This window comes from Rana temporaria, chromosome 4, assembly GCF_905171775.1.
Source record: "Rana temporaria chromosome 4, aRanTem1.1, whole genome shotgun sequence".
In the NCBI taxonomy this organism is placed as follows: domain Eukaryota; kingdom Metazoa; phylum Chordata; class Amphibia; order Anura; family Ranidae; genus Rana; species Rana temporaria.
Genome location: NC_053492.1, coordinates 10,726,242 through 10,752,314, shown reverse-complemented (window position 1 = coordinate 10,752,314; position 26,073 = coordinate 10,726,242). Strand labels below are relative to the sequence as shown.

General features: G+C 48.2%; 1 protein-coding gene across 1 annotated transcript; it reads left to right on the top strand.

The window, feature by feature from the left end:
- The first annotated feature begins 472 nt into the window (after nucleotides 1-472).
- LOC120935510 (zinc finger protein 205-like) lies at nucleotides 473-25,890 on the top strand. Its single transcript, XM_040347560.1, has 5 exons — nucleotides 473-506; nucleotides 721-818; nucleotides 966-1,098; nucleotides 9,343-9,941; nucleotides 25,708-25,890. The coding sequence occupies exons 1-5, from the start codon at nucleotides 473-475 to the stop codon at nucleotides 25,888-25,890; spliced, it is 1,047 nt and encodes a 348-aa protein (XP_040203494.1).
- The last annotated feature ends 183 nt before the right edge of the window (nucleotides 25,891-26,073 follow it).

The following is a 26,073-nucleotide window of genomic DNA, read 5'->3' as shown; positions in this document are numbered from 1 at the left end:
ACTCACACTGGAGATCATCTACCTGCTGACTGGAGAGGTGAGGATTCTGGGAGGTCACATGACATCACTTGTATCTCTATTAATAAAACACAGGCCTGACCGGAGAGGTGAGGAGGATTCTGGGATTCTAACCTGACATTCCTATTGGTTTTCCAATACAGAGATTTCCTCTTATGAAGTCTGGAGATCATATGACCATCACAGTGCCTCCATGTGACTCCCTAAACCCTGAGAGACACAACATGGAGAAGATTCTAGAAGTCACCAAGAAGATGATGGAGCTGCTGACAGGAGAGGTGAGCGGTGCTGGGAATTGTGGGACATTATCCAGTAACAGACAAGGGATGTGTCTGGATGGTGACTGTATCATTGTGTGTGTCAGGTTCCTATAAGGTGTCAGGATGTCACTGTCTATTTCTCCATGGAGGAGTGGGAGTATTTAGAAGGACACAAGGATCTCTACAAGGACGTCATGATGGACAATCAGCCGCCCCTCACATCACCGGGTAAGAGGAGACTTTATTGTAAAGGAGAGAGCAGTACGGAGGCTCCACCTAGATCCCCCATCCTCTGTATTGCCAGCTAACATTGGGGCCCAAACTGTAGGGTGGTGCACATTATTGTAAAGGAGAGAGAAGTACGCAGAGTCCACCTAGATCCCCCATCATCTGATAAACACATAGAAACAATGTATTCAGTCATTGTGTGCGTTTCCTACAGATGGTTTCAGTGATGGGAACCCACCACCGAGAGGCCCCCTTCCTCTGTATCCCCGGAATTCCACACAGGAAGGTCACACCATCCCTCACCCTCATCAGGTAGGTGGAGTTGAGGGTCGGGAACATAAAGTGATTGAACACTCTGACATGTGGAGACGATGTGTGGATTCTACAAGATGATATTTTCTATGTGATCTCACATCATAAATACTTCTGTTTTACAGATGTTATTTTCTGTTGGTATAGGGTGAAGGTCTGATGGACATGAAAGTTGAGGTTGAAGAAGAAGAGACGTATTTGAGGGATGATCAGCAATATATGGAGGAGGGTGGAATGACGACATTGATAGAGGCGGGCACTCTTACAGAGATCAGCGCAGGTGAGCCATAATATAGTCTTGTCATAGCATTAAAATTATAAATTGTATAAAAATACATGACCCACGGAACATTTTAGGAAACTTCTCATGCTTTCAAGATGCAGGAAGAGTCCTTGACAATAGCTACATCAACCAAGATACTCCAATTTAGATCTTTTAACCACTTCCCGCCCACCATATAGCAAAATGACAGGCGGAAAATGGTTCTGTTATCCTGACTGGGCGTCATATGACGTCTAGCAGGATAAGCCACGATTGTGGGGCGTTCAGCACGGTGATCAGTAGTGTATCAGTCTGATACATGCCATCTCCATTTGAAGAGGCTCTTTACCACGTGATCAGCTGTGTCCAATCACAGCTGATCACGGTGTAAACAGAAAAAGCCATGTATTGGCTTTTCCTCCACTCGCATAGACAATCGCGAATAGAGGAGGGCTGATCGGCTGCTCTCCTGATGGGGGGGGGTCTGCACTGATTGATTATAAGTGCAGCCCCCCCCCCAAGATGCCCACCGATGACCACCAGGGATGCCAATCAATGCCCATAAGTGATGCCAGTGCCTCCTGATAAGTGCTGCCTATAAGTTCCCTCCAGTGCCGCCTATGAGTACCCATCAGTGCTGTATATTAATACCCATTAGTGCTGCTTAATAGTGCTGCATATACAGTAGCTCACAAGTACACCCCTCACATTTTTGTAAATATTTTATTCTATCTTTTTATGTGACAACACTGAAGAATTTACACTTTGCTACAATGTTGTGTAGTGAGTGTACAGCTTGTATAACAGTGTCAATTTGCTATCCCCTCAAAATAACTCAACACACAGCCATTAATTTCTAAACCGCTGGTAACAAAAGTGAAAATTTCCAAATTGGTCAAAATTAGCAATTTTCCCTCCCCGATGTCATGTAACTCGTTATTGTTACAAGGTCCCAGGTGTGAATGGGGAGCAGGTGTGTTAAATTTGGTGTTATCGCTCTCACTCTCTCGTATTGGTCACTGGAAGTTCAACATGGCACCTCATGGCAAAGAACTCTCTGAGGATCTGAAAAAAAAAATTGCTGCTCTTCATAAAGATGGCCTAGGCTATAAGATGATTGCCAAGACCCTGAAACTGAGCTGCAGCACAGTGGCCAAGACCATACAGCGGTTTAACAGGACAGGTTCCATTCAGAACAGGCCTCGAACAGAGCTCCTTTCATTCCATCATCTGAAAATGGAAAGAGTATTGCACAACTGCATACCTACCAAGACATGGCCGTCCACATAAACTGACAGGCCGGGCAAGGAGAGCATTCATCAGAGAAGCAGCCAAGAGGCCCATGGTAACTCTGGAGGAGCTGCAGAGATCCACAGCTCAGGTGGGAGAATCCATTTCAAAATTTGCCCCCATAGCTGTGACGTTAGACTGTAGATAGTATTTACCGTCAAACTCAAAGTAGTTGTACTTGAGGCAGAACTATGTGGCCTCTAAAATGAAGTGGGCCTGTCCTGGGTTGACCAGGGGGCCCCCAGCTAAAAAGTGTTCTAAGGCCCTGAGATCTACCTCATGGGGTATAGAGGTGTAGAGGGACGTGACCTGTATGTGGGCTTCCAAACATAGGGTTGGAACATCTCCTAGAAGATGTGTACCATCTCTGATATATGATGGTAGGTTCTGGTCTAGAGGTTGGAGGAACTTGTCAACATACATGGAAAAACCCTTAGTGACGCTCTCCACTATAGGTCATCCTGGTGGGTTGTGATGGTTCTTGTGGACTTTGGGCAGATCGTAGAAATATGGCATCCTATAAAAACCTCTCTTGATGAAGGATAGTTCAGCTTTGGAAATAACACCCTCTGAAAAAGCTGCACTAACTAGAGAGGCCAGAGAATGTGGGTAATGGGTCATGTACAAAACTGAAAATTAATACCCATCAATTGCCGCTACTGTGCCCATCAATTGCTGCCAGTGTGCATCCCCGCCCTCCCAGCACTTGCCTGTCTCGGTGGGGCAGCGTGTTGCGGCGGTGTCCTCCACGCTCCTCAATGTCTTCTCCCGTCCTCTGCTATGATTGGACCCCTGATGGCGTCCAATCACAGCGCCTTTCGTTTCAGCCAATCAGGTGAAGGGTTGCAGAGCCAAGCACCTGATTGCCTGAGAGGCGGTTCAGTGTTAGGAAAGCAAATATTCATTCGCTTTCCTAACACAATGCTGTGTGAACTGAGAGCGCCCAGCATGGCGCCCGCTGTTCACCTTTTTGGATGCCTATTAGGTAGATTCAGGTAGAGTTAGGCCAACTTATCAGTAGATAAGTCGACCTAACTCAGAATCTATGCCGACTTATGTTTAAGCGTATGCTCAAAGAGAGATACGCTTAAACATATCTAAGATACGACGGCTTGCGCCGTCCTATCTTAGATTGCAATATTTTGGATGGCCGCTAGGTGGCGTTTCCATTGCGGTCGGCGTAGAATATGTAAATGAGTTGATACGCCAATTCACGAACGTACGCCCGGCCGCCGCAGTCGATTTACGCCGTTTCCGTAAGGCATTAGCAGGCCTTAAAGCGGGGGTTCACCCTTAGAGGGCACTTTTTAGCCTTAGATTCCTGCTCGTTTTCTCTAGGGGAATCGGCTATTTGTTTTAAAATATGTGCAGTACTTACCCGTTTACGAGATGCATCCTCTCCGTCGCTTCCGGGTATGGGCTGCGGGAATGGGCGTTCCTATTTTGATTGACAGTCTTCCGAGAGGCTTCCGACGGTCGCATCCATCGCGTCACGATTTTCCGAAAGAAGCCGAACGTCGGTGCGCAGGCGCAGTATAGAGCCGCACCGACGTTCGGCTTCTTTCGGCTACGAGTGACGCGATGGATGCGACCGTCGGAAGCCTCTCGGAAGACTGTCAATCAAGAAGGAACGCCCGCTCCCGAAGACCCATACCCGGAAGCGACGGAAGAAGATGCATCTCGAAAACGGGTAAGTACTGCTCATATTTTAATACAAATAGCCGATTCCCCTAGACCGAACAAGCAGGAATCTAAGGGGAGAAAAAAAAAAATTTAATAAATGGGTGAACTCCCGCTTTAAGTTATTCCACCTATTAGGTGTAATGTTAAAGTATGGCCGCCATTCCCGCTGCGAGATTCAAATTTTTTACGTCGTTTGCGTAAGTCGTCCGCAAATCAGGATTTACGTCGCATGCGCAGTTAAAAAAAACGTTAAAAACGTGAGGTCAAGCCTCATTACCATCAAACACGCCCCCCTCCAACACATTTGAATTTGGCGCCCTTACGCCCGCCCACTTTAGGCTACGCCGCCGTATATTAGCAGGCAAGTACATTGAGAATCATGTACTTGCCTAGCTAACTTACGGCGGCGTAGCCTAAACAGGCTAAGCTACGCCGCCGCAAGTTTAGGCAGGTCTACTTGAATCTGCCTATATGACTCTAATCAGGTGCTCTAATCAGGTCCTTCAAAAAATACCCCGCCACTGTGATTCAGGCTCCCGGCCCCCCGAAAAGTGGCCAGGAACCTGAATAGGGGGTGGCAGCCGCGACCATAGATAGATTCATGCAATGCATGAATCCGTTTATGGTGATAGAAGGGTGGCAGGAGAGAGGGGGTGGCACCCGTGCGCCCCTTATGGACGCACTGCTGTTCAATTTGATAATTTGGCTGTCTACTGTTCTATATTTTATCATTCCATGTGATATGCATTGTTTTTAATATGTTTAAATGATGTCCAGGGTCCGCTGACCATTGTAGTTCCACGGCCGCGGACAATCACGCATACAGTATGTGCATTTAAGCTGGTAACCTCCTCGGTACTGCAGGCCAGTAGAAGGAGCTGTGTGCTCCGAACGCGTAGCCTGCACAGTCATTACATCCTTCTCATGATCCGGGTCCACGCCTCTTCCTGTGATGTCATTTCCTCCCATGCGGTTCACGCCGCTTTGCATAGTTCCAGGCGTCCCAGCTCCTCCTCCAACAGCCATCCACACTCTCTAATGGACCTCCAAAATGGTGGCAGCCCCCAAGGATGATGACATTCTTTTACAAGCGTTAATTACCTTACATCCTGTAAGCTTTCTTAATCTTTATGAATTAAATACCATGTTTTAATACTACACTTAGGTGTGCCACCCCTCCCCTTTTTTTCTGTCATATTGTCACTTGTCTTTTACAAGTCTAAATTTTGAACCTCTTGTTTATCAGGAATTACATGACCCAGTGGTTGTGTGAAGAGCATGCACCCCCCCCCCCCAGTCAGTGCCGGCCCAAGACATTGTCCTGCCTGGTACCAAGAATGAAATGCTGCCCCCCCCCCCAAAAAAAAAAGAGTGGGAGCAGTCGGGTGGAGGGGAGGACAGAGTGGGAGCAGCCGGGTGGAGGGGAGGACAGAGTGGGAGCAGCCGGGTAGAGTGGGAGCAGCCGGGTGGAGGGGAGGACAGAGTGGGAGCAGCCGGGTGGAGGGGAGGACAGAGTGGGAGCAGCCGGGTGGAGGGGAGGTCAGAGTGGGAGCAGCCGGGTGAAGGGGAGGACAGAGTGGGAGCAGCCGGGTGGAGGGGAGGACAGAGTGGGAGCAGCCGGGTGGAGGGGAGGACAGAGTGGGAGCAGCCGGGTGGAGGGGAGGACAGAGTGGGAGCAGCCGGGTGGAGGGGAGGACAGAGTGGGAGCAGCCGGGTGGAGGGGAGGACAGAGTGGGAGCAGCCGGGTGGAGGGGAGGACAGAGTGGGAGCAGCCGGGTGGAGGGGAGGACAGAGTGGGAGCAGCCGGGTGGAGGGGAGGACAGAGTGGGAGCAGCCGGGTGGAGGGGAGGACAGAGTGGGAGCAGCCGGGTGGAGGGGAGGACAGAGTGGGAGCAGCCGGGTGGAGGGGAGGACAGAGTGGGAGCAGCCGGGTGGAGGGGAGGACAGAGTGGGAGCAGCCGGGTGGAGGGGAGGACAGAGTGGGAGCAGCCGGGTGGAGTGGAGGACAGAGTGGGAGCAGCCGGGTGGAGTGGAGGGGAGGACAGAGTGGGAGCAGCCGGGTGGAGTGGAGGGGAGGACAGAGTGGGAGCAGCCGGGTGGAGTGGAGGGGAGGACAGAGTGGGAGCAGCCGGGTGGAGTGGAGGGGAGGACAGAGTGGGAGCAGCCGAGTGGAGGGGAGGACAGAGTGGGAGCAGCCGGGTGGAGGGGAGGACAGAGTGGGAGCAGCCGGGTGGAGGGGAGGACAGAGTGGGAGCAGCCGGGTGGAGGGGAGGTCAGAGTGGGAGCAGCCGGGTGGAGTGGAGTGGAGGACAGAGTGGGAGCAGCCGGGTGGACTGGAGTGGAGGACAGAGTGGGAGCAGCCGGGTGGAGGGGAGGACAGAGTGGGAGCAGCCGGGTGGAGTGGAGGACAGAGTGGGAGCAGCCGGGTGGAGTGGAGGGGAGGACAGAGTGGGAGCAGCCGGGTGGAGTGGAGGGGAGGACAGAGTGGGAGCAGCCGGGTGGAGTGGAGGGGAGGACAGAGTGGGAGCAGCCGGGTGGAGTGGAGGGGAGGACAGAGTGGGAGCAGCCGAGTGGAGGGGAGGACAGAGTGGGAGCAGCCGGGTGGAGGGGAGGACAGAGTGGGAGCAGCCGGGTGGAGGGGAGGACAGAGTGGGAGCAGCCGGGTGGAGGGGAGGTCAGAGTGGGAGCAGCCGGGTGGAGTGGAGTGGAGGACAGAGTGGGAGCAGCCGGGTGGAGTGGAGTGGAGGACAGAGTGGGAGCAGCCGGGTGGAGTGGAGGACAGAGTGGGAGCAGCCGGGTGGAGTGGAGTCGAGTGGAGGACAGAGTGGGAGCAGCCGGGTGGAGTGGAGGGGAGGACAGAGTGGGAGCAGCCGGGTGGAGTGGAGGGGAGGACAGAGTGGGAGCAGCCGGGTGGAGTGGAGGGGAGGACAGAGTGGGAGCAGCCGGGTGGAGTGGAGGACAGAGTGGGAGCAGCCGGGTGGAGTGGAGGGGAGGACAGAGTGGGAGCAGCCGGGTGGAGGGGAGGACAGAGTGGGAGCAGCCGGGTGGAGGGGAGGACAGAGTGGGAGCAGCCGGGTGGAGGGGAGGACAGAGTGGGAGCAGCCGGGTGGAGTGGAGTGGAGGACAGAGTGGGAGCAGCCGGGTGGAGTGGAGGACAGAGTGGGAGCAGCCGGGTGGAGTGGAGGGGAGGACAGAGTGGGAGCAGCCGGGTGGAGTGGAGGGGAGGACAGAGTGGGAGCAGCCGGGTGGAGTGGAGGGGAGGACAGAGTGGGAGCAGCCGGGTGGAGGGGAGGATAGAGTGGGAGTAGCCGGGTGGAGTGGAGGGGAGGACAGAGTGGGAGCAGCCGGGTGGAGGGGAGGACAGAGTGGGAGCAGCCGGGTGGAGTGGAGGACAGAGTGGGAGCAGCCGAGTGGAGTGGAGGACAGAGTGGGAGCAGCCGGGTGGGGGAGGAGGACAGAGTGGGAGCAGCCGGGTGGGGGGGGAGGATAGAGTGGGAGTAGCCAGGTGGGGGGGAGGACAGAGTGGTAGCAGTCAGGTGGGGGGGAGGACAGAGTGGGAGCAGCCAGGTGGGGGGGAGGACAGAGTGGGAGCAGCCAGGTGGTAGGGGGCAGAGTGGGAGCAGCCATGTGGGGGGGGGGACAGAGTGGGAGCAGCCATGTGGGGGGGGGGCAGAGTGGGAGCAGCCAGGTGGGGGGGAGGACAGAGTGGGAGCAGCCAGGTGGGGGGGAGGACAGAGTGGGAGCAGCCAGGTGGGGGGGAGGACAGAGTGGGAGCAGCCAGGTGGGGGGGGGACAGAGTGGGAGCAGCCAGGTGGGGGGGGGAGGAAAGAGTGGGAGCAGTCAGGTGGGGGGGAGGACAGAGTGGGAGCAGCCAGGTGGGGGGGAGGACAGAGTGGGAGCAGCCAGGTGGGGGGGGGGGGAGGACAGAGTGGGAGCAGCCAGGTGGGGGGGGGGAGGACAGAGTGGGAGCAGCCAGGTGGGGGGGAGGACAGAGTGGGAGCAGCCAGGTGGGGGGGAGGACAGAGTGGGAGCAGCCAGGTGGGGGGAGGACAGAGTGGGAGCAGCCAGGTGGGGGGGGAGGACAGAGTGGGAGCAGCCAGTGATAAAGTCCTGTACCTCTATGGAAGCCTGCACCCCCCCTCAGTTAAGTTCTTACCTTGCCTAGGCTCCCTCCACCCGACAGCCTCATGGTTCCTCTTCTCTTCTCAAGTTCTCACAGTCTGCCTCTCTCCTTCTCCCGCTCGGCATGTTGGGGGCTGCAGGGCTGCATCCTAGGCCTGCTAGTATCATGGGCTATCCATCCCATAATCCTCTCTTCTTAGTTTCCCAGCTGCTCGGTCAAAGTGGAGAAGGAGGGGTGGAAATCCCCCGCAGCTGCGGGTTTCTCCCTTTACAGAGCCTGTCAGCAAGGGCTGATGGGGGGGGGGTCTGCATCCCCCCCCCCCCTCTGATCCACCCCTGGCTCAGGCTTGGCTCACACTGTCACGGGCTGACAGATGTCACGCTGGAAGATGAAGGAGGTGGGCGGAGCGACTTTTTGGCACGGAGGCTGAGGCTCCGAATGCTGGGGTGGCCAGGTCCTCTGATGTCACTGGTTGCTAGGCGCCAGTCGGCAAGCTATTCTGGCAACCAGTGCAGGAGGCAGCGCACGCCGACCAGCATTCGCTCTGCTCTGCCCCTGCTTACTGATCTAGGATTCTGGGCGGCTACTACGGAGTCCGAGTAGTCTACTCCTGACAACTTCTGCCGCCCCTCTTAAATGCCGCCTGGAACCATGGTCCCATCAGGTCCCATGGTAGGGCCGACTCTGCCCCCAGTCCTAATTGGTTTCTGCTCTTCTAACAAGGCTTTCTCAATTTAGAAGTGATCTGGGAGGAGGACCAAAGGCCCGAAGAGGGGAATTTGCAACTAATTAGGACAGCCACAGAGAATATCTGCTCACTCAGGCCCCGTACACACGGCCGAGGAACTTGACGTGCCAAACACGTCGAGTTCCTCGTCGAGTACAGGGATGAAGCCGCCGAGGAGCTCGGCGGGCCGCCTTCTCCCATAGAACAACGAGAAAATAGAGAACATGTTCTCTATTTTCTCGACGAGTTCCTCGGCGGCTCCATTGGGCCAAAAGTGTACAGACGACAGAGTTTCTCAGCAGAATCCGGCTCTGACCGAGTTTTTCGCCGAATTCTGCCGAGAAACTCTGTCGTGTGTACGAGGCCTCACACTTACCCGATCCAGATGGAATCTTAACCTAAAGAGCTAACCTTCTTGTACCTATTTATATTTTTCCAGGACACGCCATCAAGAGACCCTCAAAGGATGATCTTACTTTATCTCCAGTTTGTGAAATGGAAGATGAGGACGTTACAAGAGATTGTGCAGGAGAAACAACAATGAGCTCAGCTATGGATGGGGAACTTCACAGTGTGGATAGACCATCAAATCCCTCTGACTCTGAGCAACCTCGTACTGTGAGGGATGGTGCCGGAATTCAGGGGAAGGAGAAATTCTCCTGTCCTGAATGTGGGGAAAGTTTTAGCTCTGAGTTAAATCTTTCAGTACATCAGAGATCTCACATGGGTGAGATGCCACATTCCTGCCCTAAATGTAAGAAATGTTTTACAACAAAATCAAAACTTGCTAGACATCAAAGATTTCACACAGGGGAGAAGCCGTATTCCTGCCCTGAGTGTGGGAAATGTTTTACAACTAAGTCAAAACTTGTTAGACATCAAAGATTTCACACAGGGGAGAAGCCGTATTCCTGCCCTGAATGTGGGAAATGGTTTACTACAAAATTAAAACTTGTTGGGCATCAGAGATCTCACACGGGGGAAAAGCCGCATTGCTGCCCTGAATGTGGGAAATGTTTTACAACAAAATCAAAACTTGTTATACATCAGAGATCTCACACTGGGGAGAAGCCGTATTCCTGCCCTGAATGTGGGAAATGTTTTGCAAAAAAATTAAAACTTGTTAAACATCAGAGATCTCACACGGGGGAGAAGCCGCATTCCTGCCCTGAATGTGGCAAATGTTTTAAAACTAAATCAAAACTAGTTAGACATCAGAGATCTCACACAGGGGAGAAGCCATATTTCTGCCCTCAGTGCGGGAAAGGTTATTTGCATAAATCAGACCTTGTTTCACATCAGAGATTGCACACAGGCCAAAAGCTGTATTTTTGCCCTGAGTGCGGGGATTGTTTTTCAGTTAAATCAACCTTTGTTCAACATAAGAGATCTCACACTGGAGTAAAGCCATATTCCTGTCCTGAGTGCAGAAAATGTTCCTCACAGAAATCAGGCCTTTGTAGGCATCAGCGATTGCAAGCTAGGGAGAAGCCAAATTCTTGCCCTGAGTGCGGGAAATGTTTTCCTGATAAATCAGAACTTTTCGTACATTGCAGATCTCACACAGGTAAGAAACCACATTCTTGCCCTGAATGTGGGAAATGTTTTGCATCAAAATCAAAACTTGTTAAACATCAGAGATCTCACACAGGGGAGAAGCCATATTCATGTTCTGAATGTGGGAAATGTTTTACACAGGAATTAAATCTTCATAAACATCAGAGATCTCACACAGGGGAGAAACGAAATTCCTGCCCTGAGTGTGGCAAATGTTTTTTACAGAAATCAGATCTTGTTATACATCAGAGATCTCACACAGGGAAGAAGCCATATTTTTGCCCTGTATGTGGGAAATGTTTTTTGGACAAATCAAACCTGCGTAAACATCGGAGATCTCACACTGGGGAAAAGTCGTACTCCTGTCCTGAGTGTGGAAAATGTTTTCTACAGAAAAGAAACCTTGTTTCACATCAGATATTGCACACGGGGGAGATGTCACATTCCTGCACTGAATGTGGAAAAGGTTTTACACAGAAGTCAAGATTTCTTAAGCATCAGAGATCTCACAGAAGAAAGAAGTAATTTTTCTGTCCTGAGTGTAGGAAATTTTTTATTTTTTACAGAAACCAGACTTTATTAGACATTAGAGAGCTTTCATCGGGTAGAAGCAAGAGGGAAATATTTTACTATTCACGGGAGGTTCACTATACTTGCGCATAAGCTCTGAATGTTGATCTGAGCCCAGTTCTTGTAATAATACTTAAAGTCAAATGTTAAAAATGCATAATTCCTTTAAATTAGCTTGGGAGATGCCTTAAATCTGCCCGTGTAGTGGCGTGTGTATGATGTAAACAAGAAAAGTGACAATTACAAAGAAAAGAAAAGCATTTACATTTCTGGCTGCTAAATGACATTTCCTGGTCAGCTTTCCTATTTTTGTAAACAAAGGGTATTCCCTTCATCCATACCAGATGCTTATCCTACCGTGTTTCCCCGAAAATAAGCCCGGGTCTTGTATTAATTTTGGCAACAAAAGACACAGTAGGGCTTATTTTTGGGGTAGGTCTTACCATGTAATGTGCTGTCTTCTCTTCCCCTCTCTCGACCTGCCTGTTAGGAATCCCCAGTGTGAACTTAGTTAAAATGCTTGTAAAATCTTGTAATCCACTCTATTACTGTAGTATATAATGTACAATGTGTGTATTTCTGTAAAATAATTGTGCCAAATACCTTCATTATAGCACCGCTCTGCGCTTTTGTGACCTGCCGGAGCTCTCTTCCCTGCATTTCTGTTACAGAAACACACACATTGTACATTGTGTACTACTGCAATAGAGTGGGTTATAGGATTTTAAACTAGGGCTTATTTTCGGGGTAGGGCTTAAATTGCAGTCCTCCTGGAAAAGTACGCTAGGTCTTATTTTAGGGGTAGGTTTTATTTTCGGGGAAACAGGGTAGGTGAGGGCCTGATATGGATTATAAGCAGGATTGTAACCACTTACCGCAAAACTATGTAGCTGTACATCGGTACTTTGATGTAGAATACTGGGATTATGGCAGCAGATAGCTGCCATAACCCCAGTATTTACTGATACGGCGGGCAGTGTTCTTTTTAAACGAAAGTAGTCTCTGCTGCGGGTCAATGTTTGTCGCCATTTCACGAGCAGGCTCAATTTTGAAGCGTGACATGTTGGGTATCAATTTACTCTGCGTAACTTTATCTTTCACAAAATTAGCCAAAATTTACTGTTGTCTTATTGTTTCATTGTTTCCCCAAAAAATGCGCTTGTAAGACCGCTGCGCAAATACGGTGTGACATAAAATATTGCAAAGACCGCCATTTTATTTTCTAGGGCAGTGGTCATCAACCCTGTCCTCAGGGCCCACTAACAGGCCAGGTTTGCAATATAACTAAAATACATCATAGGTGATATTTGCTGCTCAGTGATTGCAGTATTCTAGTCTGCATCTCCCCAAGGTAATACATAAAACCTGGCCTAGTGGGTCCTGATGACAGGGTTGATGAACACTGCTCTAGGGTGTCTGAAAAAAAATAAATATATAGGCCCGGATTCACAAAGCACTTGCGCCGACGTATCTCAAGATACGCCGATGTAAGTATAAATGTGCGCCGTCGTATCTGTGCGCCTGACCCACAAACAGAGATGTGCCTAAAAAAAGGCTTCAGCCTGCCGACGTAACTTACTTACGCCGGCGTAGGGTGGTCGCACATTTACGCTCCCATTGATCAGCCATTCAAATATGCAAATGAGGCAAATCCGGCGATTCACAAACGTACGTGCGCCCGACGCAGTGCGCGTAAAGTCATACGTCCAGCTTTATGCCCCATAAAGGAGGTGTAACTCCGCAGCATCCATGCAAAGGGCTGCACCAGGGAACCCAAGCCGGCATAATTTACGTTGGATGTGGGTCTGGCTAGGCGTAGGTCACGTTAACGGCGTACACAGTGATCCGGCGTAGCATAGGCAGTTGTTCCGACGTGTTTGTGAGCATGTGCACGGGGATGTGTCCACGTCCCGGTGAATGCGCAGTTTGTTTTTAGTACCTTTCTGGCGCTCAACCCATCATTTGCATGGGGTCACGCCTCATTTGCATGGCTCACGCCCACTTTCACCTACGCCAGCTTACGCCTAGGAAACCCAGCGCAGTTTTGGGAGCAAGTGCTTTGTGAATTCTGTGCTTGCCTCTCTGCGCTGCGTCGGTGTAGCGTATATTATTTGCGCTACGGCGCCTGCTCTCTGTGAATCCGGGCCATAATGTTTGGGGGTATTAAGTCATTTTCTTTTAAAAAAAAACAACGGATCATAATTTGCAAACAGATCTTAAAGATGGCTCAGTCCTTAAGTGGTTAAAAAAGAAAAGGGAGCTGTGCAAAATCGCCACGCCACCTGAATTTGGTCGGGGCGAGTTGCTAAGGTACCATTGACTATATACAGTAGATGCGTGGGAAGGCGAGGGAACGAGTCAGTACGGAAATGTGTGTACTGTAATAAGTCTTTTCATCTCAAGCTACAGGTTACTGCATTTAGATGGGGAGCTTAGGCCATGGACATTGTACAACACAATCTTCAGGGAAGACATGTAAAAAAAAGATGTGAAGGAGACTACGGTTGTCTTCAGGGGTGGTGGAGAGAGACTTGCACTTTTATTTTGTTCTGTTTTACTCTATTTATATTTTATCCCTTTAATTTCTTCTTTTTTCTATTCTTTTATTTTGTATTCAGTTCTATTTTACTGTCTTACATTATTTTCTATTTTATTCTCTTCGAAAATCCAATTAGAAAATTATTCGAATTTGAAATAAACATTCTGGGGCAGATTCACAGAGATCTGCACCGGCGCAGCGTATGAGAGATACGCTACGCCACTGTAACTTACTTTTTGTTGCATCGAATCCAGAAAGAATTTGCGCCGTAAGTTACGGCGGCGTAGTGTATCTCTGGCGGCGGAATTCAAATCGGCGATTAGGGGGCGTGTTTTATTTAAATGAAGCGCGTCCCCGCGCCGAATGAACTGCGCATGCTACGTTTCTAAATTTCCCGCCGTGCATTGCGCTAAATGACGTCGCAATGACATCATTTTTGTAAACATAGACGTGAATTACGTCCATCCCGATTCACGGACGACTTACGCAAAAAATAAAAAAAATTCAAATGTCGACGCGGGAACGACGGCCATACTTAACATGGCAAGTCTAACTATACGCCGCAAAAAATCAGCTTTAACTATACGCCGGAAAAAGCAGACTAGAGACGACGTAAGAGAATGCGATTGCCGCGCGTATGTTTGTGGATCGTCAGAAATAGCTAATTTACATACCCGACGCAGAAAACGACGTGAACGCCACCCAGCGGACGCCGAAGTATTGCATTTTAGATCCGAAGGCGTACGAGGACGTACACCTGTCGGATCTAACCCAGATGCCGTTGTATCTTGGTTTGAGGATTCAAACCAAAGATACGACGCGGGTAATTTGAAAGTACGCCGGCGTATCAGTAGATACACCGGCGTACTCGCTCTGTGGATCTGCCCCTTTGTTTTGTTATTTCAGATTTGTTTAAATCCTTTACTATTGTAATTTGGATACATCGGAATTTCTGAATAACAGAAAACTTGTCCGAATTTCAATTCGGAATGAAATGAACCCCACATGTCTATTTACCATTGATAGTAATACAACAAATACATTAATTACACTCAGCATCATGTTCAGGATGGCAAACTGTCTAAATTGTTCTATATATAAACTATAAAGCTCTAAAAGAGCTTATGTAACTAGTCTCCATCCCACATTTGTCTAAACCAGGGGTACTGAATGAAAATTCAATGCGGTCCGGCCACTAAAATGTTCTTCCGCTCGAGGTCCGAATCATAAGTCTGTGCCATGAAAGGTTCTGTTCGTCTACTTTCCTTTTTTCTGTGCAGGCAGGCTCTCTGGTGGGGGGGCAGGGGGTATCAGCACCGCACGGGGTGATTAGGGTGTGCCCAGGCACACCCTGTGCACATGCCTATGACAGTAACATTTTACAACGAACCCAGTGGAAAGGCCACCCAGCCAGGTGCACTCACAGTTTCCAGCCACATGGAAGAAGCAAATTCCAGCCGGACTGACAGCATCTGTTGAGAGGGGTAGAATACGGCCTCTAGTCTAGTGAACAATTGGGAAGGTGTCCAGAAGAGATGCAACCCTACACTTTCCCTTTTCATCAGGAATCTCTTTCATAATGCTAGTACTGTCCCTAAAAGACAGGGGAACTTCCCCTACTCTACCCACTCGCAAAATGCGTGCCATACCTGGGGGCCAGTGCCATAAAGCAAAGCTCCACCAAAAAGGAGATGCTCTGTTTGTTTGAACCCACCCCTCCACTGCTAAATTTTGCACTTTTTGGGGATGAGGGCAAAGCAGTTACCTTGTTTTGACAGGTATCCACTTCCAGCTCAGATCTGAGCCAGATGTTTTCCCCCCTCCTTTCCTCACATTATTCTGGGATACATCACTGGTCCATAAAGACTATGGGAGCATTGCCAAGGTACATTAGGAAACAAGCTGTGAAGCCACAAGGCTTCACTTCCTGTTTCCCTTACTAGAGATGCCAGCGTCTGCACCTGAAGCCGATTGAAGAATCAGTTGGGGTGAGGGCATCACTGGATCCCTGGACAGGTGTGTGCCCTTATATTACAAGTCAGCAGCTACAGTATTTGTAGCTGCTGACTTTTTTTTTGAAGAAGCCCCTCTTTTGGGTCAGGCAGGGCCTCTTTAAATAGGCTCTGCCTGACCCAAGAATGGCTGCCTGAGTCACATGGGGCTGGAGCATCCAATTGGGTGCTTCCCCAGTGACCCAGGAAAACTGTAGAGGGACTGTGTTCCTCTTGACTCGACTTCCTCTCCAGCTGCTGTACTGCTGCAGAAGAGTGCCACCTACAGTGGAGAAAGTAGAGTGTGCCTGCCTACATACATCTTTTGTAAAAGCAGGGTATCTAGGTAGTCTAACACTGGGTGTCAGGAGAGACATCTGTGGAGTACAGCTGCTGTCTTCAGACACATACCTGTGCGCAGGCGCCAACAAAGAATGTGCAGAACAGCCACAGGCACGACTAAGAATGCGCATGTGCACACCAGGACTTGCGCCAGACTGCCTATTTAAATGGAGCATCAGCGCTGACTGATTGCTGCTTGGTCTACAGCATTTACCTGATTCCTGTGTGTGTGACTTCTGATACTGATAGCAAAATCTTACTTAACAGCTGAGTGGGCTAGCTTGGCCTGGGCCTGCACACTGGGTTGGTTAGCTAGATTTGGACAGGCTAGCTTACCCTGGGTTTGACAGAATGGTTGGGTTAACTGGACCTGGCCATGACAGCTGAATGAGATAGCTTGTGCCTGTTTCCATTTGTACATGGCCCCCTATTGCAGTGCCCATCTACTAATGCCCCTTTACAATCCTTTGCCTATTAGCTTTCCAAATTCACCTCCAGCCCCCACTGTCTTATGGGAAACACACTGTTCCCAGCAGAGAGCTGGGACCAGTGACGGCTCGGTGTGCTACTTGCGCATGCGTAGTAGGGAACCGGGCAGTGAAGCCGCAACGCTTCACTTCCCGATTCCCTAACCGAAGATTGGCGGCAGGTGCAGCCGAGGGACAATCGATTTCTCGTCCTCAGCTGACAGCATCGCTGGCGTGCTGGACAGGTAAGTGTCCATATTTTAAAAGTCAGCAGCTGCAGTATTTGTAGCCGTTGGCTTTTGAAAAAAAAATTTTTTGGTGGAACCTGCGCTTTAAGTCCCTATTGGTGTCTACAGACCGTAAGGTCAATGGGATAACAATAAGCCCCATTTTCAAATCAATGAAATAAAAGAAGTCCCATCATTGGTGTCAATTAGATAAAATACTCCACATCACTGCTGACATTGGGCTAAAATAAGGTCAACCATTGTTGTCAGTGAGATAAATTAAGTCCCATCTTTGTCAGTGGGATGAAATAAGACCCATCATTAGTGTTACTGGGACAAAGACTCATCATTGGTGTCACTGGGACAAAGACCCATCATTGGTGTTACTGGGACAAAGACCCATCATTGGTGTTACTGGGACAAAGACCCATCATTGGTGTCACTGGGACAAAGACCCATCATTGGTGTCACTGGGACAAAGACCCATCATTGGTGTCACTGGGACAAAGACCCATCATTGGTGTCACTGGGACAAAGACCCATCATTGGTGTCACTGGGACAAAGACCCATCATTGGTGTCACTGGGACAAAGACCCATCATTGGTGTCACTGGGACAAAGACCCATCATTGGTGTTGGTGGAATAAAATAGGCCCCATCTTTGTTGTTAGTGGGATGGAAAAAAAAACATTGTTGGTATCAGTGGGATGACATAAGCCCCATTATTCGTATCAGTGGGATGAAATAAGCCCCATCGTTGGTGTCCGTGGGATGAAATAAGACCCATTGTTGGTGTCACTGAGATAAAGTAAGTCATATCGTTGGTGTCCATGGGATGAAATAGACCCATTGTTATGGTCTATGACAGGGGTCTCCAAACTTTCCTTTGGGCTTTAGGGGGCCGGACTGTGGCCAGTGGGCGTAGAAATGCCCTGACATCAGTTCCCTACATTGGTTTTAATGTGCCCCAGTGTTGATATCAATGGAAGAATAGTGGCCCATTAATGGTGTTGTAGGGGGAATAGTGCCCCATCATTGGTGTCAGTTGGTAAAACAGTGCCCCAAGGGCCAGATAAAGGCAAGAAAAGGGCCACATCTGGCCCCTGGGCTGCAGTTTGGAGACCACTGGTTTATGAGACAAATAGGACCTATCATTGGTGTTAGTGGGATGAAAAAAGACCCATAGTTGGTGTCATTGGGATAAAATAAGTCCCATTGTTGGTGTCAGTGGGATAAAATAAGTCCCGTTGTTGGTGTCAGTGGGATAAAATAAGTCCTATTGTTGGTGTCACTGGGATAAAATAAAAGTCCCATCGTTGGTGTCAGTGGGATGAAAAAAGACCCATAGTTGGTGTCATTGGGATAAAATAAGCCCCATCATTGGTGTCAGTGGGATAAAATAAGTCACATCATTGCTGTCAGTGGGATAAAATAAGCCCCATAGTTGGAATCTACAGGATGAAGACTGCAAGCTCTTATGAGCAGGGCCCTCTTAACCCTCTTGTATTTTATTTTTATTGCATTGTAAATGTACTGTCTCTCTTTTATATTGTAAAGTACTGCTTAAAATGTTGGCGCTATATAAATCCTGTATAATAATAATGATGGGGGAGTAGCCAAAATCCAAAATGCTAAACTTTCTCGAGGCTGCAGTTCCTCTGAGCTCCACAAAGTAGTGATCTTACATATTCCAAGACATCTCTATGGAAAGTAGAGAGGAAGTGATGTCAGGTACATACAGGAAGTGATGTCAGGTACAGACAGGAAGTGAAGTCATGTATAAATAGGAAGTTCCAGGTGAGAAGTGAGTCGGGAGGAAGTAGAGAGAAGACATTGCTGGAAGTTGTAGCAGAGGAGGTAATAAGATCTTATTTTCTATTTACACCCAGTAACCCCGTCATGTCCGTCCTCTTCCTCCATAGTCACTGTGACGTCTTATCTCCAGCAGATGATGATACACACATATTGTGTGGAAATGTAGAAAAATCCCCTCAGGGTCAGAACATTCCCCCACTTACGGGGACTGAACTTTCTCTTCATTTTTGAGCTGTCTCACCTTAGCAGTAATGATGGGCTCAGGCCTATTCGGAATGGTACCCGCCAGGAAGCTGTCGCTGTGCCGCAGCGGGTTGGGAAATGCCTCGCTGCCTATGATTGGTGGTGTGCAGTGACGGCGTCCTGGCCAGTTTGATTCCAATACGCTTGAGCCCATCATTACTTAGCAGTTTCTTGTGAAAAGGGTGGAGCCGTGACGGCTCATCGGGTTGGCTGGAGCCCATTAACCCTTTCATTGCCAAAGCCGATTTTGCGATTTACGCACACATGTAAAAAAGCCCACAAACATACGTTTTCTGAAAGCAGAGATGCTGGGGAATAAAATAGTGGTGTTTCCAATTCCTTTATGGTGCATAATATTAACTGGATGGTTTATTAAGTGCAACATTTCAGTAAATAATATACGATAAAGGTAATTTTAAAACACACAAACACAATAAATAACCTATTTTGTTTGGTAAAATCTAAAAGATGAGGTTGCCCCAAATAAATGATACTCAACATGTCACCTTAACTGCTTGCCGAACGTATACAGTGGGGTAGATTCAGGTAGCAATTACGCCTGCGTATCCATAGATACGCAGCGTAATTGCTAAGTAGCGCCGGCGTATCGAGTTTCTGTATTCAGAAAGCTCGATACGCCGACTGCAGCCTAAGATATGACTGGCATAAGGCTCTTATGCCGTCGTATCGTAGGCTGCATTCTTACGATGGCCGCTAGGGGGCGTTCCCGTAGTGGTCAGCGTAGAGTATGCAAATTGCATACTCACGCCGATTCACAAACGTACGCGCGCCCGGCGTTCGAATTTTACGTCGTTTGCGTTCGTCGGTTTCTGCGTAAGGCTGCTCATGCTATTAGCAGGCGCAGCCAATGCTAAGTATACCCGTCGTTCCCGCGTTGCGATTTTTGAAAATGACGTTGTTTGCGTAAGTGAATCGTGAATGGCAATGGACGCCATTTACGTTCACGTTGAAGCAAATGACGTCCTTGCGACGTCATTTACCGCAATGCACGCCGGGAAAGTTTCCCGACGGAGCATGCGTTCGGCGCGGGAACGCGCCTAATTTAAATGATCCACGCCCCCTACGGGATCATTTAAATTACACCCGCTTACGCCGGCCACTTTTACGGAACGCCCCCGCAAATTACGGAGCTATTGCTTCGTGAATGAAGCGTAGCGCAAGTAATTTACGGAGGCGTAGCGTAAAAACGGAACGCTGCGCCTCCGTAAGAGTGCGCAGCCCTACCTGAATCTAACCCAGTACATATTAGGCCCCCTTCTCTGTGCAAAATCACGTACAGGTATGTGATTTTTCACTTCTGGGTCTGGGGTGCACAGAGCGGGAGACAATCAGCGGGTCCGGCGGATGTCCTCCAATCGTTCTCGAGAGAGGCAGAACGGCAGTCTGTCTATGTAAACAAGGCAGATCACCGTTCTATGACAAGGGAAGATAGTGATCTTGTGTTTCTGCTAAAGCACCTCCCCCAGAGTTAGTAAGCACTCCCTAGGAACACGTTTAACCCTTTGATTGCCCCTGGTGTTAACCCCTTCCCTGCCAGTGCCATTAGTACTGTGACAGTGCATATTTTTTTGCACTAATCACTGTATTGGTGTCACTGGTCCCCAAAAAAAGTCCACCGTAATATCGCAGTCCCGCTATAAGTCACTGATCGCCACCAGTACTAGTAAAAAATAAATAAAAACTCCATAAATCTATCCTATAGTTTGTAGACGCTGTAACTTTTGCGCAAACCAATCAATATACGCGTATTGGGATTTTTTTATACCAAAAATATGTAGCAGAATATATATTGATCTAAATTGATGAAGACATTTTTATTGTATATGCTTTATAGCACAAAGTAAAAAATAGGGCTGGGGAAATTAAAGATTAATTCCTCGATTAATCTTTAATTTTTTTGATCGCTCAAAATTCTTGACGTCACCGGACAGCCTGGACAGTGAGACTTTTTCCCTGCTGGATGCGAGCAAACTTCACCCATTGGATTGAGGTACCTTTGCATCTGTGGAGCAGGAGGATGCATCAGGCTCCATCAAGGGAAGGGGGCAAAAATAACCATTGTTTTCCTGTCCTAAGCAGTTTTATGCAGATAATTCTTTGTGTATCGACAACATCTGTTCCGTGCGAAAGACTGTTCAGCTCTTCAGGGTAAATTGTCAATAAAATGCGATCATGTCTGCTTCCAGAAAATGTAAACAATCTGGTATGTCTGTGTGACTGGCTAAAGTGATGCCTACTTGCCTACTATAAAGTGACTGACAGTAAATATACTAGATACGTTTTATAATTAAAGTTAAATTAACTTTCTACGTTTTTCTTAAAGTTTAATAAGAAAAAATTACTTACGTCAGTGCTAGAGTTTGAATTTAAAACGTATTTGTGTGAACTGTGCAGTTAAGTCATGGATTGTGGAAACTAACTAGTGTCGGGTGATTGTATATAGCAGGGCTCGACAAATCCCGGGCGCCAGGTCGCCATGGTGACTAGAAATAGGGTCCTGGCGACTTGGCTTGGAAGGGGGGCTGGGGCCATCTGGTGGTGAGCCGTTGGTATTACAAGTTATTACCACCAGATGTGTAAGCTGGCGCCATCTGGTGGTGGCCGTTGGTATTACAAGTTAAGCATTACAAGTTAAAGCGGTTCTCCACCCTAAAGTGGAGTCCCGCTGATCGGAACCCTCCCCCCCTCCGGTGTCACATTTGACACCTTTCAGGGGGGAGGGGGGTGCAGACACCTGTCTAAAGACAGGTATTTGCACCCACTTCCGGCCACACGCTACGGGCAAAAGACGGGCATTCCGTCACATCCCGTCTGTCGCCCGTTGTGTGCTGGGAACACTCGGCTCCCAGCACACAGCGTGTGAGCCAATCGGCGGGCGCAGCGCGTCTCGCGCATGCGCCGTAGGGAACCGGGCAGTGAAGCCGCAGCGCTTCACTTCCTGGTTCCCTCAGCGTGGATGGCGGGGGGAGCAGCAGAGTGACGAGCGATCGCTCGTGCTCTGCTGCGATCGGCGCTGGACTCCAGGACAGGTAAGTGTCCTAATATTAAAAGTCAGCAGCTGCAGTATTTGTAGCTGCTGGCTTTTAATATTTTGTTCCCATGGCACATCCGCTTTAAACAGCAATTCTAATGTAATTTTTCACTGCCATCTTCTTCCCTCTAATTAGAACCCCCAAACATTATATATATTTTGTATCCTAACACCCTAGAGAATAAAATGGCGATCATTGCAATACTTTCTGTCACGCCGTATTTGCGCAGCGGTCTTACAAGCGACGTTTAAAAAAATCTACAGGTTGCATGTTTTGAGTTACAGAGGAGGTCTAGGGCTAGAATTATTGCTCTCGTTCTACCAATCGCGGTGATACCTCACATGTGTGGTTTGAACACCGTTTACATATGCAGGCGCTGCTCACGTATGTGTTCGCTTCTGCGCGCAAGCTCGTCGGGACGGGGCGCGTTTTGTGGCTCCTAACTTTTTTAGCTGGCTCCTAGATTCCAAGCAAATTTGTCAACCCCTGGTATATAGTGTATACCACATTTACCACTGACTAATGCAGAGTTGCAATGCAAGGAGATCAGCTAAAAGTAGTTAAATCTGTATGTGCGTTATAATTAATCGATTAATCGAACACGAAAATTGTAATCAGTAACAGCCCTAGTAAAAAATATTGTTTTTTTTTCAAAATTGTCAGTATTTTTTTTTTAATCCGTGGCACTGAAGGAGCATGGTCTAAGGCAGTGGTTCTTAACCCTGTCCTCAAGTACCCCTAACAGGCCAGGTTTTCGGAATTTCTCTTAGATAAAATAGCTGTTCAAAATACCAAGCCATTGACTCTGATTTAAAGCACCTGTGCAAGATAAAGGAAAACCTGCAAACATGGCCTGTTGGGGGTACTTGAGGACAGGGTTGAGAACCACTGGTCTAAGGTACCGCCTTGTCTTCACCGGGCCTCCTAGAGATGGAGCAGTCCTCTAGCTCACCTAGGTAGGCAGCTACTGGGATCTAAGAGTAGGTGTGCCAGAGAGAGCCCTTGGCAGTGCCTGGATACATGACTCACCAGTCAGCTGGTAAGACAGTCTAAGCAGGCAGTGACTAAGATGCAACCTGGTCTTCACCATATCTAGAGATAAGGATGTTATATTGCAGAAGATATCCAGGTTGTGGTCCTCTGGCTCACCTGAGTAGGCAGCTACTTTGAACTAAAAGTAGGTGTGTTGGAGAAAGTCCTTGGCAGCGCTGGGATGCAGGATTCACCAGTTAGCGGGTAAGGCAGTCTAAGCAGGAAGGGACTAAGGTACAAAATGGTCTTCACCAGACCTCCTAGAGATGGAGATGTTATGTTGCAGAAGGTTGTGGTCCTCTGGCTCGCCCAAGTAGGCAGCTCCTGTAAACTAAAAGTAAGTGTGTTGGAGAAAGTCCTTGAAAGATTCAGGACTCACCAGTCTGTAGGTTATGCAATCTAAGCAGGCCGGGTCTAGGTTATAACCTGGTCTTCACTAGAGGTGGAGATGTTGTGTTGCAGGCGGTGTCCAGGTTGCGGTCCTGGCCCACCTGAGTAGGCAGCTACTGGGAACTGTCTAAATGTGCTGGAGAGAGAGTTCTTGGCAGCGCTGGGCCACAGACCTCACCAGTCAGTGGGTAACACAGTCTAAGCAGGCAGAAGTGCCCAAACATACAGAAGCCCCCGGGGATGGGTGGAGGTGCACAGAAGGTCACGAGAAGCAGGTTGCAGGCAAGGATCCTTGTGATCGCTGGGGCAGGATGGGGACAAGGAGTTACACGGGTGTAGCAACAAGTGGCTGTCAGGCAATCACACAGGTCCTGGCAGGATACAGAGGACACTGAAAGCATGCAGAGTTCCTTGCAGCACCGGGGCTCTGGGTACACAAGGCAGCCGGGAACACAGTGGGAATGTATGGGAACATATCAGGGAGAAACATGATGAGGGGCTGTGGCTGGACAGCACCGGGGAGCATACTGGTGCAAGGAAGCAAGAACTAACTGTGCAGAGAGGCATAAATGAACTGTACCATGCTAGAAAATACTAGTGTGTTCCAATAATTAGCAATGTGCCGAGTAATCAACTGTGGTAGCAAAGATTAACCAACAATTCGAGAATCCAGTGATTTTTTTTAAATATCGTAAATGTAAATACTGTGCCAAGTAATCTGCAGTGGTTAAAATGAAGGATAATTATTGGCAAACAATTAGCAAAGTACTGAACAATCAGCAGTGGTAACAAAGATCAACTAACAATCTGTGAATCCAGTGATTTTGTAAATGCAGCGGCGAGCAATATGCAGTGGTATTAAATGAAGGATGAATATTGGCAAACAAATTAGCAATGTGCAGAGTAATCCGAGGTGTTAAGAAAGATTTAACAAACAATCTGTAGATCAAGTGATTTTGTAAATGCAGTAAATGTAAATATGATATAAGAAGAGACCCATATAAAGATGATATAAGAAGAGATCCATATAAAGATGATAAAAGAAGAGATCATAAGAGGTCGACCGATATGTGTTTTTCTCTGGCCGATGCCGATATTTGGAAATCGGGATGGCCGATATGTGTTGCCGATTTTTGCGGCCGATATTTTAGGCCGATTTTTTTTTTTATTTATTTTTTTCCTTCATCTCAAAAAACCTAGGGTGGAGAGGTGGGGAGGAGATAATTGTTTAGGTTGGAGAGGTGGGGTGCAGCCTATCAGTATCCATAAGTTCCACATCAGTGCCCACCAGTGCATATCACATCAGTGCCACCTCACCAGTGCATATCACATCAGTGCCAACCAGTGCATATCACATCAGTGCCCACCAGTGCATATCACATCAGTGCCCACCAGTGCATATCACATCAGTGCCCACCAGTGCATATCACATCAGTGCCCACCAGTGCATATCACATCAGTGCCCACCAGTGCATATCACATCAGTGCCCACCAGTACAGCCCAATGTTCATTGCCACCTAATCAATGCCCACCAGCAGAGCGCTTCAGGCTCCGTTCCATCTCCTAGCCCAGCACAATAAAGTTCCATTTGTCCCTGGCCCTGACGTGCTGCCCCGCCTCTGCCTACAATCTCCAGAATGCAGAGCGGGCCGGTAACAGCCAATCGGCGGCCGCCGCTACCGACATCCTCCACTCTGAAAAAAACATCCCCTGACGTGGTGCGTGCCCTGCCTCTACCTACAAACCCCAGAATGCAGCGCGGGCCGGCAGTTACCGGCCCGCGCTGCATTCTGGGGTTTGTAGGCAGAGGCAATGGTGCGCAGCACGTCAGGGGACATTTTTTTTACAGTGGAGGATGTCGGCAGCGGCGGCCGCCGATTGGCTGTTACCGGCTGCCGACTTCCTAAACTAAAAATAGAAAAAAAAGTCAGCAGCGGGTGATCGAGCGAGCAGGCGGACAGATAATCGGCCTATTTTTGATAATAATCGGCTGATGCCGATATCTTCAAAAAGGTGAAATATCGGCCGATATATCGGTCGACCTCTAGACATCATATAAAAATTATATAAGAAGAGACCCGTATAAAGATGATATAAGAAGAGATCATATAAAGACGATATAAGAAGAGATCATATAAAGATGATATAAGAAGAGATCATATAAAGATGATATAAGAAGAGATCATATAAAGACGATATAAGAAGAGATCCATATAAAGACGATATAAGAAGAGATCCATATAAAGACGAAATAAGAAGAGATCATATAAAGACGATATAAGAAGAGACCCATATAAAGATGATATAAGAAGAGACCCATATAAAGATGATATAAGAAGAGATCATATAAAGATGATATAAGAAGAGATCATATAAAGATGATATAAGAAGAGACCCATATAAAGATGATATAAGAAGAGATCATATAAAGATGATATAAGAAGAGATCATATAAAGACAATATAAGAAGAGATCCATATAAAGACGATATAAGAAGAGATCCATATAAAGACGATATAAGAAGAGATCATATAAAGATGATATAAGAAGAGACCCATATAAAGATGATATAAGAAGAGATCATATAAAGACAATATAAGAAGAGATCCATATAAAGACGATATAAGAAGAGATCCATATAAAGACGATATAAGAAGAGATCCATATAAAGATGATATAAGAAGAGACCCATATAAAGATGATATAAGAAGAGACCCATATAAAGACGATATAAGAGGAGATCATATAAAGACGATATAAGAAGAGATCCATATAAAGATGATATATGAAGAGATCATATAAAGATGATATAAGAAGAGACCCATATAAAGATGATATAAGAAGAGACCCATATAAAGACGATATAAGAAGAGACCCATATAAAGATGATATAAGAAGAGATCATATAAAGACGATATAAGAAGAGATCCATATAAAGATGAT